Below are 17,274 nucleotides of genomic sequence, written 5' to 3'. Positions count from 1 at the left end.
TGATCCTAAATTAATATTTATATCTTCTGAATGTTTCAGTTTCTCATCCACAAACACACTTTCTCATCTAAGAATTATTCTATTCTTCTTTACATCACTCAAAACACATTTTTACTTCATTGCATTAGGATACCCTCTGGCCAATTTTTTAAAAATGTAAGAAAAACGTATAATTCAACATTAAATAAATGCATTGACACCAAATTAATTTAATGAATCAAAGATGGGTCATCTAAGGAAATATATTGTTATAACATACCTCATCAATAGGTTTATAGAGGAATTTTATAGTCCCCTTAAATAGATGCCTGTGAAATTTTTAAATATTCAGCAACTATCATGAACAAAAATATCATCTAATTACTGTATGCTATTTACAGAATAATTTTGAAAAGTATACAATTAAATATAACATTTTATCTGCCTGGCAAATTCATTCACATTAAGCAATCTGAATTACTTGTGAATATAGTCACATATAATTAGACTTTAAGAAGAGTATGCTCTTGGTCATAATGCAATTAGTAAATTAATTTTAAAAAGTCTTTTAAAAAGCTCTCACATAATCCATATTTATTGCTATTTCGAAGTTTTACCAATTAACATTTTTACAATTAATTTTATTAAAAATATTTAATTGGTCAACATAGAGATAAAGAGTATAAGATTTTTCACTGTGATAGGGTAAAAAACAACCCACCCTGGAATATAGTTAACTTTAAAACAAGAATAGAAATAAAACAAAGAAATACGGATATTAGTCATTTTAATAAAAAGACAAAAAAAAAATGGAGTGATTCTACTTAAAGAATTCTATCCAAAACAATGGTTGTTTATTTCTGTCCAAAGAAACAGGGTTTGCATCTTTTAAGAGGTTTTCATGACTTTTTTAACAGTCACTTTTGATGCTGTCAAATAATAGGAATAAATCATGCCTTTTCCCTGTCCACTGTTGAAGATAAAGCAGCACTTGTTTTTACGCTCCCAGAGTTCCCATCAATTTTGGTATTGCATGCTTCTTTATATGGTGATAGTCCTTGTATACAGCAACTGGCAATTGGAAATCTCCATCCCTTTAAATTTATCACCGTTCTACAGTTCCCTGTAAAACTGAGACTAAATACCACATTCCTTATTTATTGGAACTCATTCCGAAAACAGATAGTTTGTCCTAAGCTCAGACTGAAAATAGTAACTGGTTATCAAAGTTTATTGCTCATACAGAATCATGATAGAAAGCTATTTCTAACACTAAATTCTTTTACTGTATACTATTATATGTAAAAAAGAAAAATCTCAAGTACAAAAAAAGACTTATTTCTTAAAAAGGCCATGTGCATAACTGAGAACACCAGTGATCTCTTTAATATGTTGTTACTTCCAAAGACTCAAAAATATTAATGTCCCCCAATGTCATCACAATGTGTATTTATCACTAACTCCTAGGTAATTATAGTAACTTATTATAAATGAAATCAAGAATGCTTTTCTCACAAAGGATCACAAGATTTCTTAAACCAAATAAACATATTAAATGTACTTATATCTCTACATTGTTTCACCCACTCCTTTTTCTGCATCAAGTTTTTCCTTTGATGCTTGTTTTTCTTACAATTTTGTTGTCCTTTGAAATATACTTCCCTAGAGTTTAAATATGTAAATATCTGAAAATGCAAATTACTATACTTTTGTTCATATGGAGAATAGTCAATCATACCTCTGTACTTCCAAAGCTAGCTATGAATATATAATGAAAAATTTTTAACATGAAATTATTCCCAAATTTTAATATGCATATTATAATTGTACTATTTATAGTTGTTTTGATGCTTAGAATATGATTTAATCTGAATTATATACAGATTTAATAAATACAATACTTTATTATTTTATTATATTTCTATAAAATGAAAAGTAAGATCTTTTTCTTCTCTGGTAAAATGTTGCCATTATGTCTTCAATGTACTACATAATATTCCAGTGTAAGGTTTATGCTGAATGTTTACTTGTGGATGCTATGTAGAAATAATCACCCCCTTCTTCAAAATAGTTGAATCCTATTTTTTTTTCTATGAAAACAGAATAAGGTATGGATACATACAAATAACTTTTCTTTTACTGTTTAATTTAGCATAATTAGTTCAGTTTGTATCTGCTTTGATGTAACATTGTTACACAGCTTCTGCTTGTCTGTTGATAGAAAAAAATCCTGATTATACTTACTGGACATACATAGCTTAATATTAAGGTTCACACTGAAAAGCTTTTACTCTATGGATTATGTAATTTTTACAAGTGTGGCTACTGTAGGTAAAATTTATAAGTCACTCCTATGCCAAAACTTTTAAGAAAAAGGTATGTACTGTATATGCTCTCCTTCTTCTTTCACTCATTGGATACAGATGACTATAAGGCCATATGTGATAATGAAGCTACAAGTGGAAATGGTGTAATTCTCTATTCTTTGTATGAGGGAAAACTGTCAACAACCAGGAACACTTTGGGGTCTAATGTATGTGAAAAATAAACTATATGTTAGACTCCAGAATTTGGAATTTTGTTTTCTCAGCTTTTAAATATCTATCTACAAATATATCCACATATATGTGTGTGTGTGTGTGTGTGTGTGTGTGTGTGTGTGTATATATATATATATATATATCCTCTTCAACTGGGATATACCCAAAACCAAAACCTAAAACATATTGCATTAGCTTAGCAGTCAGAAGACAAGTGATATGTAAAATTGTAATAGGAGACTACACTGATGGGAGACCACATTACATAATAGTAACTTTCTTTGTAAAATTTTATCTGCAATAATTTGGAAGGCAGGTAAAGTACTGATTTATTTGTGTACACTGAAACTTGATGCATCTAACAAGTTATTTCCAGGAACAGGTGACCTCAATCAATATTGGCTGGATTGAAAGTTTCAAAGAAAAGGAAAGCAGAGTATAGAACTTTAGTGCTTTCAGGATTATAAAAGATCACTTCTGCTCCATCACATGGAGAGGAAATTAAGAAAAAGCAGCTCTAGCACCAAAAACAGATTAAGACATCTTAAACAAAAAGACTCAGACCTATGTCCAAGATCTACCCACCCCTATTTTATAGTGACCTCAACCTAGTTGCCATTAGGTTAACAAAGCATATGAATAATGAACCAAGTAGATACATTAGTTAAGTATTCATACTTGAAAACTATGTCCAAGAAAGAACTTTGGGTGTAGACTTCTGTGTAGTTTCTGGCACATGGATTGACAGATAGATTAAAAGTCTAATTTGACTTTTAGGATATTTTATTGCCAACAAATTTGGTCTGGTCTCCTATAGCTATGAAATGATCATCAAGCTCTCAAAACATTATCATAAAACAGGTATGAAAGCTGTTCAGCCACCAATAACTACTTCAGAAGTTGTCAGGATGATAAAAGAGGCTCACAGTGGAGTCAATGGCCTTTGAGAACAATGGGTAATAATGTCCCAGTGAACTCACATGCCCAGATCTGTTCTTTACAATGCCTATCCATCATGGCTATGGCTGGGTTTATTCTTTCTTAAGAAAGAAAGGTTTTCTATGTATTTCAACTATTGTGTATTTTATGTTAGGAGTAGGTAGGTTTTCATTCAATCTGTGGGTCACCAGTTGACAAAACATATGTGAACCTAGTGGAGAAAACTTTGTATTACCAGATATATGAGGATGAGCATACACATTTTGTGGGTAAAGTGGTAGACTACAGCAGAGATGACCAAGTAGCTACAGAAACTAGGGCCTCCTCTTCTATAATAGAGAAGCATCGTTGGAAAGTAACTACTGAGTCAGGGACATCACTTAACAACATCTTACCTCTATTTCCAGCTAGGTGTGACTATATAATAAGTTCTCACTGTTGGTACGTAAAATGATGTATCTCTTCATATTTGAGTTGGTTAAAAATCACCTGTACCTTCTCCAATCTCCTGTTGCAATTTCTGGACACAGATAACTACAAAACTCTTAAAAGATGGTGGGTCCCCTAAATGCAAGAAGCCTAGATCCTTGAATCACTGCACTGGGTGTAACTCCTATCAACCAAGAATTCCAATATGAATTATTTGGTAAATTTATTAGTGCTCTTAAGTTTGCTTTATAGCTTTATATAAAGCCTCAGGGAGCAGAGTTAGCCCAACTACAACATCTCCAAATTAAAAAAAAAAAAAAAAAAGAGAGAGAGAGAAATAGAAAACAGCCTTACAAGTAACAATTCCAAAAAAAGAAAAAAAGAAAAAAAGACACTAATGCTTAAATATATAACCAATACACTGAGATCGGGAGATTAATTTAGAACAAATTTCTTTCAAAATTAATTTTAATGTGACTAAGATCCATAAAGAATCTATAGAAGAGAAAAACTATGAAACAAATCAGGCAGAAATAAAAAAACAACAAGTGAGAAATTAAAAAAAAATGAATAGCAAAAACTAGTGAAGATAAAGATAACTTAATAGATGAGGTAAACTTAACTAGGTATAGTCAGAGTGAAAAATTCATAACCTAGAAATCAATGCTAAAGTTGATATTAAATGTTAAATAGTTTAAAAATCACAAAGATGACAATATTGAAAGTCTCTAACAAATATCTAATATATATTCTAGAAATAGAGAACAGAAAAAAATAATGCACACACACACTTTCTTAATTTAAAAAAATGCAAAGCATGAGGCACCTGGGTGGCTCAGTCGGTTGAGCACCCGACTTCGGCTCAGGTCTTGATCTCACGGCTCATGAGTTTAAGCCCTGCATCTGGCTTTATGTTGATAGCTCAGAGCCTGGAGCCTGCTTCAGATTCTATGTGTGTCTCTCTCTCTGCCCCTACCCTGCTCACACTCTGCCCCTCCCTCACTCTCAAAAAAATAAATAAATAAATAAAAAATATTTTTAAAAAAACGCAAAGCAGGAAAAAATAAATGCACACCAGTTATACCATAATGTAACTGAAAACCAAATATATGGAACCTATAACCTCCCAAGTAATAAGAATTAGTCAGAAGAACATTAGCAGCTACAATTTCAATAGATTCTCATGGACAGGGAAATAACATTTTCAGAATGTTAAGGAAGTATAATAGTCACCTAGTATTCTGTATGCAAGTAAATAATCTTTGAAAAAGGAGGTTAAAATAAAGCTATTTTTAAATATACACTAAATGAAGAGTTTAAACACTTATAGTACCTTGCCAAAAGATTAGAAATATACTTCAGCAAATAGCATAATGAACCCAGGTAACAGGAGATAATAAAGAAAAAATTAGCAAGTATAAAAACTTAATATATCTTGATGTATCTAAGGGGTGACTTTATAAACCTATTAATTCTATTTCTTTAAAAGGTAGAACTAAATTTCAAGATTGTTAGCAATTTTAGTGGATGGCATAGTATACTATGTTTGAAAAGTGAATAGAGATGCTAAATAATTTTATCTTTTTTTAAAATTGTTTAAAATGTTTATTTATTTTTGAGAGAGAGAGTGAGACAGAGCATGAGTTGGGGAGGGCCACAGAGAGGGAGACACAGAATCAGAAGCAGGTTCCTGGCTCTGAGCTGTCAGCACAGAGCCCGACGCAGGGCTCGAACCAGGAACCATGAGAACATGACCTGAGCCAAAGTCGGACGCCCAACTGACTGAACCACCCAGGTTCCCCAATATCTTTTTTTAAATATATGTATTAAGAAAGGATTTTTTAAAATTAAGGATAGCCCCTATAGAAATAGGAGTTTTGTGTTTTTTTTTTTAACTTTTTTTTTTTTTTAATTTCTTTTTGAGACAGAGAGAGACAGAACATGAACGCGGGAGGGTCAGAGAGAGGGAAACACAGAATCTGAAACAGGCTCCAGGCTCTGAGCTGTCAGCACAGAGCCCGACGTGGGGCTTGAACTCACGGACCGTGAGATCATGACCTGAGCCGAAGTCAGCTGCTCAACCGACTGAGCCACCCAGGCGCCCCTAGAAATAGGAGTTTTAACATTCAAGTCAGCAGAGAGTAAAATAGTTACTGAATTTGAAGTTAAAATTTAGTTAAAATCACATACTAAAAATGATCATTTCAAGCCAGCTTATGTTTTAACCTATTTTTAAAATTGTGACAAAGAACAAAATATAATTATTTAACTTTACTCTATCTTTCTTGGAAAGAATACCTTCTATTTTTAGACTCCTTGGAGCCTCTTGATTTCATATTCTTCTCAAGCTGGGTGAAAGTCAGGAATTGCTTCATGAAAAAGCAGCTTTATTTGGAATTGAAGGTTATATTGTAAGAGTTTATATTTAGTTTTGAAAACCTTTAGAAAGCGAAGATACTATTTGGGCCAATAAGTATGCCCTTTTTTTTTCTGATCCCAACCTCAACTTTTGGCTTTCCATCATATCCTCAAACCCCCTTATTTAATGTCAGCAAATCCTGGTGTCTCAAAATTTCTTTATGCTCTCTGCTTCCACAATCATCTCTGATAACATGATTAGACAGAAGATCATAAACACAGAGCATAAATGTTTCTGAACTGCAGCAGAGGACAGAGCCATGAGGCCTTAATAACAACACTCTTCAGGAGATCAAATCAATAGCTATGTCACCAAAGGCCCTGTATATCCCATTCATTCAGTGAACAGTAATGCAATGGTCTGAGAACTGCCAGAATCCTTTCCTCCTGAATTAAAAAAAAATTTTTTTTTCAACGTTTATTCATCTTTGGGACAGAGAGAGACAGAGCATGAACGGGGGAGGGGCAGAGAGAGAGGGAGACACAGAATCGGAAGCAGGCTCCAGGCTCTGAGCCATCAGCCCAGAGCCCGACGCGGGGCTCGAACTCACGGACTGCGAGATCGTGACCTGGCTGAAGTCGGACGCTTAACCGACTGCGCCACCCAGGTGCCCCTCCTCCTCCTGAAATTTAAAGCAGCACTAGAGAAACATATATAAGTAAAAGCATATATGTAGAAAGAGGAAGAGTGTTTAAAAAAATTCTCAGTGTTTCAGAACTTTTATTTCCATAGTCAAGTGTTATTTGTTAAATCACATCATGTGATACTTAAAGGCTGGAAGAATATATCCTTGCCGTGTGTTTGTACACACATAAGCGTAAAAGCCCGAACTCTATTATCTCTAAGTACAAGTGCCACTGTCTTAATGAGATTTGTTTTAAATTAATATCCAAGAGGAATTTATTAGAAATTCATATCACTTCAAAATTCACTACTGAACAAAAATTGCATTCAATTTTTCATGTTAATTGTTTCCAATTATTTCTTCCATAGTGTTAAGATATTCTTAGATATATGCAGTGAAAGACTATTTGATGTAAATTAATGCTTCATGAATCAACATTATTTTTTATTCAAATTCTTTGTGGAATAAATTAAGACAATTAAAAAAATAAAATATGTAACACCACTATGCCTAAGTATGACAGTTTTAATTATAAACCTGTGAGATAAAATTAAAATAGTTATGAAAAATAAGTTGAGATTTGTGCCGAGAATAAAATACTGCTTACTATATATAACAGAATAACCTAAATGACTGTTTGGTTTTAAATTTTAGCATATCTGCATAATATAATATTTATGTCTATTTAAACCTGATTGATAGCAAGAATAAAAGAACCTCTCCCCTTTACGCACCTAGCATTTGGATCTAGATATGCCTTAACAATATTACAGGGAAATGAATCACATGTTCAAATATTGAGTAGTATAAGTTTTAGGATAAAATATAATGATGAGTTATTTAAATGCAAATAAATACACATCATTCATAAATAATTGACAGTATGAGTAAACACAGATTAATTCTGTTTTAAACCAGCTTACCGTGTTTTTGTTATATAGCAGACCAAGAGTTCTCAAATCTATTCAAGTAAATTATCAGAATCCCTAAAACCTCATTATAATTTTTCCTGTTTATCATATCTAATAGCAAAGTTCAGGTAAGCCTATAAATTTTTCCATCATTATCAGTATCCTGAATTTCAGAATAGATATGTAGATACTGTCCTAACTGTGTTCATATCAGATTCCAAAATATAAACACAGGAAAAAAAGCCCTAATGAATGATCAATAATAACTTAGGGCTCCTCTGCACTGGTGGACAGGCAGGAAAAGTTAAATCAGGATTAAGGGTATAGATGCCTGGAATGAGGAAATCAAAGAGAAACAGAAAGAGAAAACTGAGGAATGGGAGAAGGAACAAAGTAGGGAGGAAAAACACAAAGACCAGACTTAAAAATATTTAGGTTTTAGTTCTTACTCTGGTATTAGTTACTGAGTGGCCCTGGGGAATAAAACTCTGTTCTCAGTAATTTAGCATCTTGATTTATAAATGAGGGGTAAAGATATTTTTAGAGATTTCCAGATCTAAAGCAACCAGATCTACTGTAACCCTCCTTGAATAAAACTTCCCTATTTCACAGAAATGAGAAGACACAGAGCACTCCATAGGTATACCACTAGTGTCCACCTTTAACTATCAGCAGAGCTTGGTTCTCAATGCTATGGCCATTCATAGCAATAAATTTCTTACCCTTAATTACACACATGCTTTTAAAATACTCCTTTATCTGACAGCCCTGTGAAACAGACACATAAATAATTCTTATAAATAAGGAAGATGAAAATAAACAGAGACAGGGGAGGGAAGGAAGGAAGGAGGGAGAGAGGGAGGGACGGGATGACTCAGAAGGCAGAGCCAGAAACCACAGAATGAAACTAAGTACCACAGAGAACCAATCCCAGGGAGCAGAACTGGGCTCCAATCAAAGACCATTCATTACCCTCCCTTATTATAAGAGATCTTGACAACATCCAGCTGTATCTCAGAATCACAATGGACCAGTAACTGCTGTGTTCCCAGCCTTTAGGAACGGGAAAATCTTTTACAATTATCCTGTCCCTATCCCATGTGTTCTGTGTATCTTTTTAGTTCTTATTTCTCCAGATCAAGAGGAACTTGAGCTATGAAGCTTCATTTACGTCTGGGGCTGGTTTTAACAGTGCTCTTCTGGACTTCAACATGATGCCATAATGGAATAAATGTTTGGGAGAATGTGGGGTTGTGTACATGAAGGAGAGACACTAATCTTGAGAATCCAGAGAGTGGACTGTGATATACTGTCACATTGCCAGCTCCCTATAAACATATTTCCAGGTATTCACCCCCTTGTGTACTACCCCCTAATATACCCACTCTTCACCTGCCCATGTGAAAAATTCCCTCTTAAGGTAGCCACCATACTGTAAAATATCTTAAACTAGATTCTTAAATGATGGGACAACATATGGAATGGAACTCTGGAAGATAACAGGTTGTCTTAGACGTTCCAGCTCTGGTCAACCTCAACAGCTGAATTTAGCTGCACTGCTGACCTCTGCTTAACCTACAGCAAAAGAATTATCCTGTTGAGGCCTGAGAAATCATAAATCAGTGTGGTTTTGAGCTAATACATTTTGGGTTGTTTTATCTCTCAGTAATAATAGATAACTAAAACATAAGCCTTATCAGTATTTATCTCTACCAACCTACCAAAAGTGATTAACAGATACTCAAAAATGTTAATAGCTCAAATTAATTGTGTGTGTATATATGTATGTATGTACACACACACACACACACATATATATGTATACACACACATACATATACATTATATATGTGACCATATGCTTCCTTGAGCTATGGTTTTATTCATATAAGTTCCAATTAATTTACCATTTAGTTTACATGTAATTCAAAGATTAGGTTGTGAAATAAGTTGTTGACAGATGGCAATAGAATCTGATAAAAATTATTATCAAAGAAAATAAAAGGGCAATTCAATGCATCAAAACAGACACTTATATAAATACTCTAAAATGGAGACTGGTGGTAGTACAAGACACCTCTCTCTAAAAATGAGGTCCCTGCATCCACTCTGACTTCCCCTGTGTTCTTAAATAGCAATTTATTGTATTTAATTGGAACAAGCATATGTGCATGTTTTTAATATTTCTCTATATACTTTATCATGAGTTGATTACAACCAGTACTTTATTTATGGATAAGGCAACTGTGATTTCAAAGTTAATAAGCCATGGATTTAGAATTCAAGCTTAATTCTTCCAATTCCTGCCATCCACTACAAGATGATGAACATTGTACTATACCCACTCTCTTGCATTTCTACAATCAAATAAATTAAAATAAAGATAACAAGCTATAAAAATAGATGAGTCTAGCAGTAGCTCTACATAAGCTGATAATGATTATCATTTGTCCAAAATCATCCTTATCTAACAACTGGAAGAGTTTAAGGTATATAAATAAGAATGAAATTCACAGAGCAAACATATTAACCAAAAAAAAAATCTAGTCATCAATAATTGACACTACCTTTTATTCTGTGATTAATGCCACAAAAATACAAATATTTAATAAAAGCTAATCACATAAATCCTGGGAATTATTCTTCACGTGTTTTAAAATCTTTATTATTTTTACCAATGAATGACTAGTTTCTACCTAATTTAAAATGTGGTAAAACTACATGATTAGTATCAGTATCTTCAGCACTTATTATCCTCTTAATCCCACTAATTATTCATCTATATTAATCTTTCTTTAGTTTATTTTCCAACATATAGAAATGTTTATAAAATTCCTTCAAAGAATCATTTCTGCTATTCCATTGTAAATCCTTGTTATGGGTAAATAAAAATTTGGAATTAAATCTATATTGATAAACTTCAATGAAACATCTTTTAATAATTAAATAGTGGAGGAAACCTGGTTCATGCTTTATAAAAAATATACCACAGATTCTATACAAATATTTTTAAACAACCAAACAAAATCATTAGAACTGACTAGAGTTAGTGAACTTTTGAACATTCAAGAACCCAAGTGTTTTATAAATAGATAAAACCTTTAAAAATACACACATGGAGCGCCTGGGTGGCTCAGTCGGTTATGCGTCTGACTTAGGCTCAGGTCATGATCTCTAGGTTTGTGAGTTTGAGCCCGGTGTCGGGCTCTGTGCTGACAGCTCATAGCCTGGAGCCTGCTTCAGATTCTGTGTCTCCTTCTCTCTCTGCCCCTCCCCTGCTAACAGTTTGTCTCTCTCTGTCTCTCAATAATAAAGAAGGTTAAAAAAAGTTTTTAAAAAACACATATATTTCCCATGACCCTTACATGCATACAAGTATGTTTTTTCTTATTATCATCCTTTTTAAAGAACGTGAATATACCACAAAAAAAGAAATCACTAAATTTAATATGGTACTACAGAAAAGAAACTTATAAATCACCTACCATCAAGAGGGAAATATCTGCACTATGTTAATACTTGTCTACAATAATTTTATTTCTATATTTATATTTTGATTATAAGATCTTAATCCAAACACAATTGATATATATTATCTTCATGTAAAAATTGTTAATGTATAAATATATTATATTAATAAGCCCTTACAAAATGATTCATATATAAAGAAAAAAATGTTCTACCTTGAAAATTACAGGTATTTTATTATCATAACAATGTGAAAGGTATGGCTTTAACTTAGTTACCCTTGTGTTAATATTTCCTGACAGATCTTACAGAAATATTATTATTACAACTAAAAGGTAATTTGTTATATGGTGGAAAACTGTATTTAATAGTTTCAAAAGATAAATTAAGCTCTAGTATAGTCACTACTCAATCACCAAACACACCTGCATAAACTATCCTATATGTTTTTGTAACATATATGTGAATTTATCACTTATTTAAATATAAGTTCATTTTCTCTATGTACTATACAATTACTATCAGTAAACATGAGAGAATTATTTTTAAACTATCTTTAAATGCCACATTCTCTATAGGTCATCATTGAGCAAATGTTGAAAGTTGAGCAAATGTTCATTTTGAATCCCTTTTGGTTTTTGTTGCTGCTATTAATGTTGCTTTCCTTTATAAAAATTTGGTGAATACAGCCATTCACATAGTTTAACTGGTTTACCGAATTCAGTATGGAGCAACACTTGTCATGGTATACAATTTATTTTATATTTTCATATATCCTCTCCAGGAGGAAAAGTAGTAAGAAACTATCTTATAGTTAATAATTTCTTGCATAATTAATTCTACCAGTAATAGCATTTAAAAATTTATCACTTGAAAATAAATGTATAATAAATTTACCCTTTTAAAAACATTATTTAAATGCATGATAAATTATTTGAATGCATCTTTCTTACCGTGACAAGAACCTTCAATTTCTTCATATCCTGTACTGCAGATACACCTTCCAAGAGGAACCAGCCAATCTCCATCAGCTCCACAATATAGTTTAGGAGTGTCACGCTCTTCTGCACTCTTCACACAAGAGCCCCTTACTTCAACCAAAGAAGAAGAATCAACCCTTGGGATGGTGTCAGGAAACATAGCCAAGTTACGAACAGTGAAGGGGCATTTTTTGTAGAAAACACGGACAGAGACCAAGGCAATGCATGCCCCAATATCTTGAAAAGCCAAATAAAATCCTTTCCTTTCTATAGGACCCACCTCACGAATTTCCGTGTTTAGCTTCAGGATACGATCACCCAAATCCATCTGGGTAAAACTTTCATCAGCAGCAATTGTGTCAATCTTTGTATACTGGCTTGGCTTGAATTTAATTCCATGGGACTCATCTGATTCCACATAATACAGATTAAATGTTTCTTTGCAAGTCCCCAAAACCCATGGGATGCTGTTACAATCCCTTAATGTAAACTTCATTTCCACATAAATTTTCTGAGCTGCGTCGCGGGAGATCCAGTTTGTACGAAGCCAGTTGTTTTGGTTTGGTTCCATTACATTGCATACCTGGTATGTGTGAATGGGCCTATTGTGTTCATCCATTTCAGTGATGGCATCCCACTGCAAGAAGGAAAAAAAAAATTAAGTGATTATAAAACCACAGTGGTTAAGCAGATATGATTACTTCTGATATTTTCAGTTTTAGCAAAGAAACATGAATAAAAAGGATACAAATGAAGCTATTCAAACCAATAATGCAGCAGGATTTTAACCATGAACCTCTGGTTAAGAATGTAGGTTCTGAAGGGTGCCTGGCTGGCTCAGTCAGTTGAGCGTCCAACTTCAGCTCAGGTCATGATCCCATGGGTGGTGAATTCAAGCCCCACTGGTGGCTGGTGAATTCAGAGCCTGGAGCCTGCTTTGGATTCTGTGTCTCCCTCTCTCTCTGCCCCTCCCCCACTCATGCTCTGTTTCAGTCTCAAAAATAAATACACTTTGTTGATCCTTTTTTAAAAAATTAATAAAAATCTCTAAGTATCTTGAAGTAAGCTGGCATCGTCCGCATTTACACATATAATATTGATAACTGCACATTATAAATTTAGATTGTAATTGTATTTTATTTGTATAGAAACAGTGATAACTTTCAATAGATTAAAAACAAACCATTCTGTTAATTTTATAGCCTTTTTGGAAAAACATGCTAGTTATCATAATTTCTCATTTCTATTAATATATACTGGAAATAATAAACAATTTTCTATCGTGAATAAGTATTTTATTTCTTAATACCAGACTTCAGTGATTTATAATATGATTATTTGACACATTCTGTTTGCAGTTTCTTACTCTAATTGGCAGTAGAGTCACTTAATCAAGATTCGTTGAATTTCAATTAGTAGTTTCTAACAGATTGACTACTTTCTTCAGTCTACAGGATAGTTATGACACTTAAATGTCTTCAATATCTACTGTACATTTCCATGAAAAAAGAATTATATTCTCAAGCAAACTTAAAAATAATCTGTATCTGAAATTTCATTTACAAGTTGCTAGCTTTAAATTGAGAGGATACTATCCAGAAAAAACAATAAGTTCCTTTGGAATGGTGGATATAATTTTGCAAAACACCCCTGATAAACATAGGAGTGATCCAATAATCTCATAAAGATACATGCAATTACTCATCTAAATGTTTTTCATCCTAGCAATCATGGGTCTTATGTAATTCTTACATTTGAATTTAAGGCAAACCGGCATTATCATAGCTCATTTTTTAAAAATATTTATTTTTTTTGTAGTCTGCAAGTGGGGGAGGGGTAGAAAGAGGGGGACAGAGGATCTTAAGTGGGCTCTGCAGTGACTGGCTGACAGCAGCAAGCCTCATGTGGTGCTTGAACTCATGAACCATGAGATCATGACCTAAGCCAAAGTCAGATACTCAACCGACTGAGACATCCAGGTGCCCCTGTTATAGCTTATTGAATAAGCAAAGTAACCATTTTGAATATAAGCAGTGAAGCAAGATGTAAATAATAAAATTTGTGAAATATCAAAAGCAGTATCTAAAACTCCAAGCATTTCACCCATTGGAGAGCCTCTGAGGGTACTCAACAAATGATTATTCTTATTTTAGATAATTTCTAATAAGAACTGATTTTGTTTCTCAGGAAATGCATGTCTATACCGCATCCTGAACTTTTCCATATAGAATGACAGGGCTATATTCTCAATGAATTCTGTTTAAATAATTACGTCTTAAAACCTTCACACTGTATCTCTTCATATTAATAAAAAGTGTTAATCATGGTCATCACAACTACTCCTAAAATATGAAATTTAACTAAAATGTCAAAAATTGCCTCTTGTGACAAAAATAAATTCTGAAATCATTTTATGTCTTTATTTAAAATGTGTTGGGTGTGGGGGAAATACTTAGATGGAAAGAAAGGTCAAGAATGAGAAGAATGTAACATACATTCACTGAATTAAAACTGAGCTGAACGAAGGGATAAGGAAATGACAAAATATACATGGACAATGAGAAACGTGGTTCTTCTCAAAGACACTGCATAAAGATTCTTAAAATGGTACCTCATTTTCTTGGCTAAATTTGTGATATTTGATGGTCATTAGTGTTTTTTCTTTCTTTTATTAAAAAAAGTCAGAATTAGATTTGAGTACTGAAATAGTTAGAACAGATCAATCGCTAAATTCTATCTTATCTAAAACATTCAAAGTAATTGAAATTAGATATTTAAATCTGAATCTAACTAAAACTAGAATATAAATTCAATATTGGTATACCTAAAAGATTATGAAGTTTACTAAAAAATATAAACATTAGCAGATATAGAAATGGTATGACAATTTAATCATAATATAGCCTTCAGAAATACTGCATTTACACATAATTATATTTGCATTTATGTAGTTACATAATCTTTTTGTCATAATTTTCAAGTCTTAAGTAAGACCTCTAAAACTGTGGGGCCCATAGTAAGAATGGTAGTATGAGGGCCCATATAGCATGCGTCTAAATATGTTAAAATGATAAATCATTCTTTAAATCATATCAAATTCTAAGTATATTCTCTTTGCCTACATTGCAAAGATACCTTCACAAAAACATGGAAGGCCAAGTTCAAATTTAAAATACTTGGCTTTTGAAAAAACTAACTTTTGGGATTACATCAAAATAAAAAGCTTCTGGACAGCAAAGGAAACAACCAACAAAACTAAAAGACAACCTACTGAATAGGAGAAGATATTTACAAATGACATATCCAATAAAGGGTTAGTATCCAAAATACATTTAAAAAAAGTATACATCTCAACATCAGAAAGCAAACAAACAAATAATCCAGTTAAAAATGGGCAGAAGACATGAACAGACATTTCTCCAAAGAAGACATACACATGGCCAACAGACACATGCTCAAGATCACTCATCATGAGGGGAATGCAAATCAAAACTACAATAAGCTATCACCTCACATGTGTCAGAATGGCTAAAGTCAAAAACACAAGAAACAAGTGTTGGTGAGGAGGTGGAGAAAAGGGAAACCCTTGTGCACTACTGGTGGGAATGCAAACTGGTGCAGCCGCTGTGGAAAACAGTAAGAAAGTTCCTCAAAAAGTTAAAAATAGGGACGACTGGGTGGCTCAGTCGGTCAAGCATTCGACTCTTTGGCTCAGGTCATGATCTCACAGTTCATGAGTCGAGTCCCGTGCTGCCAGCATGGAGCCTGCTTGGGCTTCTCTCTCTCCCTCTCTTTCTCTCTCTCTCTCTCTCTCTCTCTCTCTCTCTTTCTGCCCCTCACCTGAGTGTACGCATGCATGCACAAGTGCTCTCCCTCTCTCTCTCAAAATAAATAAATAAATTAAAAAAAATAATAATAATAAATAAAAATAAAACTACTCTGTGACCCAGTAATTGCTCTACTGGGTATTTACCCTAAGAATTTGAAAACACTAATTCGAAGGATTATATGCATCCCCATTCATTATTTTTTTTAAATGTTTATTTTTGAGAGAGAGAGAGAGAGAGAGAGACAGAGACAGAGCACGAGCGGGGGAGGGGCAGAGAGGGAGACACAGAATCCGAAGAACGTTCCAGGCTCTGAGCTGTCAGCACAGAGCCCAATGAGGGGGCTCGAACCCACTAGCTGTGAGATCATGACCTGAGCTAAAGTCAGACACTTAACTGAGCCATCCAGATGCCCCCTGCATCCCTATGCATTATTTACAACAGCCAAACTAAGGAAGCAGACCAAATGCCCATCTATAGCTACATGGATAAAGAAGATATGATATATACAATGAAATATTCAGCCATAAAAAATAATGAAATCTTGCCATTGGCAACACAGGGATGGATGTATAAGGTATAATGCTAAATGAAATAGGCACGTCAGAGAAAGAAAAATGCCATATTCCACTCATATGTGGAATTTAACAAAACAAATGAACAAAAGGGGGGAGGGGGAAAAAGACAAATCAAAAAGCGAACTCTTAACTGATGGTTACCAGAGGGGAGATTGGTAGGGTGATGGATGAAATAGTTGATGGAGATCAAGAGTAAACTTAATCTTGATGAGCACTGAGAAATACACGGAACTATGGAATCATTACTGTACACTTGAAAGTAATATAACATTGTATGTTATCTACACTGGTATCTCTCCATAGAGAGACGGCCCTTAACTTTAACCAATCCCACTTCTAATTCCTTCCCTGACTCTAGCTCTTTCCCATACCATGAAAGTCTTCACATATGCACATATAGACAGCATCCCAGCCCTCAAGTCCAAGCTGTGCCCCTCTCCTGTTACAAAAAGCTGCCAATTTTGGCCTTCCAATCAACTCAGGTTGAATATACCAGTGGCACAATATACCCACTGGAGGATGGACCCCAACAAGAAGTCATTAAGTTCTTTAAAAGAACTTAGATCCTGATGAGGGAGC

General features: G+C 33.7%; 1 protein-coding gene across 6 annotated transcripts in view; it reads right to left on the bottom strand.

Moving 5' to 3' along the window:
* EPHA6 (EPH receptor A6) overlaps positions 1–17,274 on the bottom strand; it is an 868,919-nt gene that overhangs the window by 681,728 nt on the left and 169,917 nt on the right. For all 6 annotated transcript variants that reach the window (XM_040484252.1, XM_040484254.1, XM_040484253.1 and 3 more), the window contains one exon: positions 12,264–12,927. In XM_040484252.1, the coding sequence (XP_040340186.1) occupies positions 12,264–12,927 (664 nt within the window). The remainder of the gene's footprint in view (positions 1–12,263; positions 12,928–17,274) is intronic.

The sequence above is a fragment of the Herpailurus yagouaroundi genome, unplaced genomic scaffold (assembly GCF_014898765.1).
Source record: "Herpailurus yagouaroundi ecotype Mexico unplaced genomic scaffold, PumYag 162, whole genome shotgun sequence".
NCBI lineage: Eukaryota > Metazoa > Chordata > Mammalia > Carnivora > Felidae > Herpailurus > Herpailurus yagouaroundi.
Note: the sequence above shows the minus strand (reverse complement) of the source record. Positions and strands in the feature narration are given on the sequence as shown.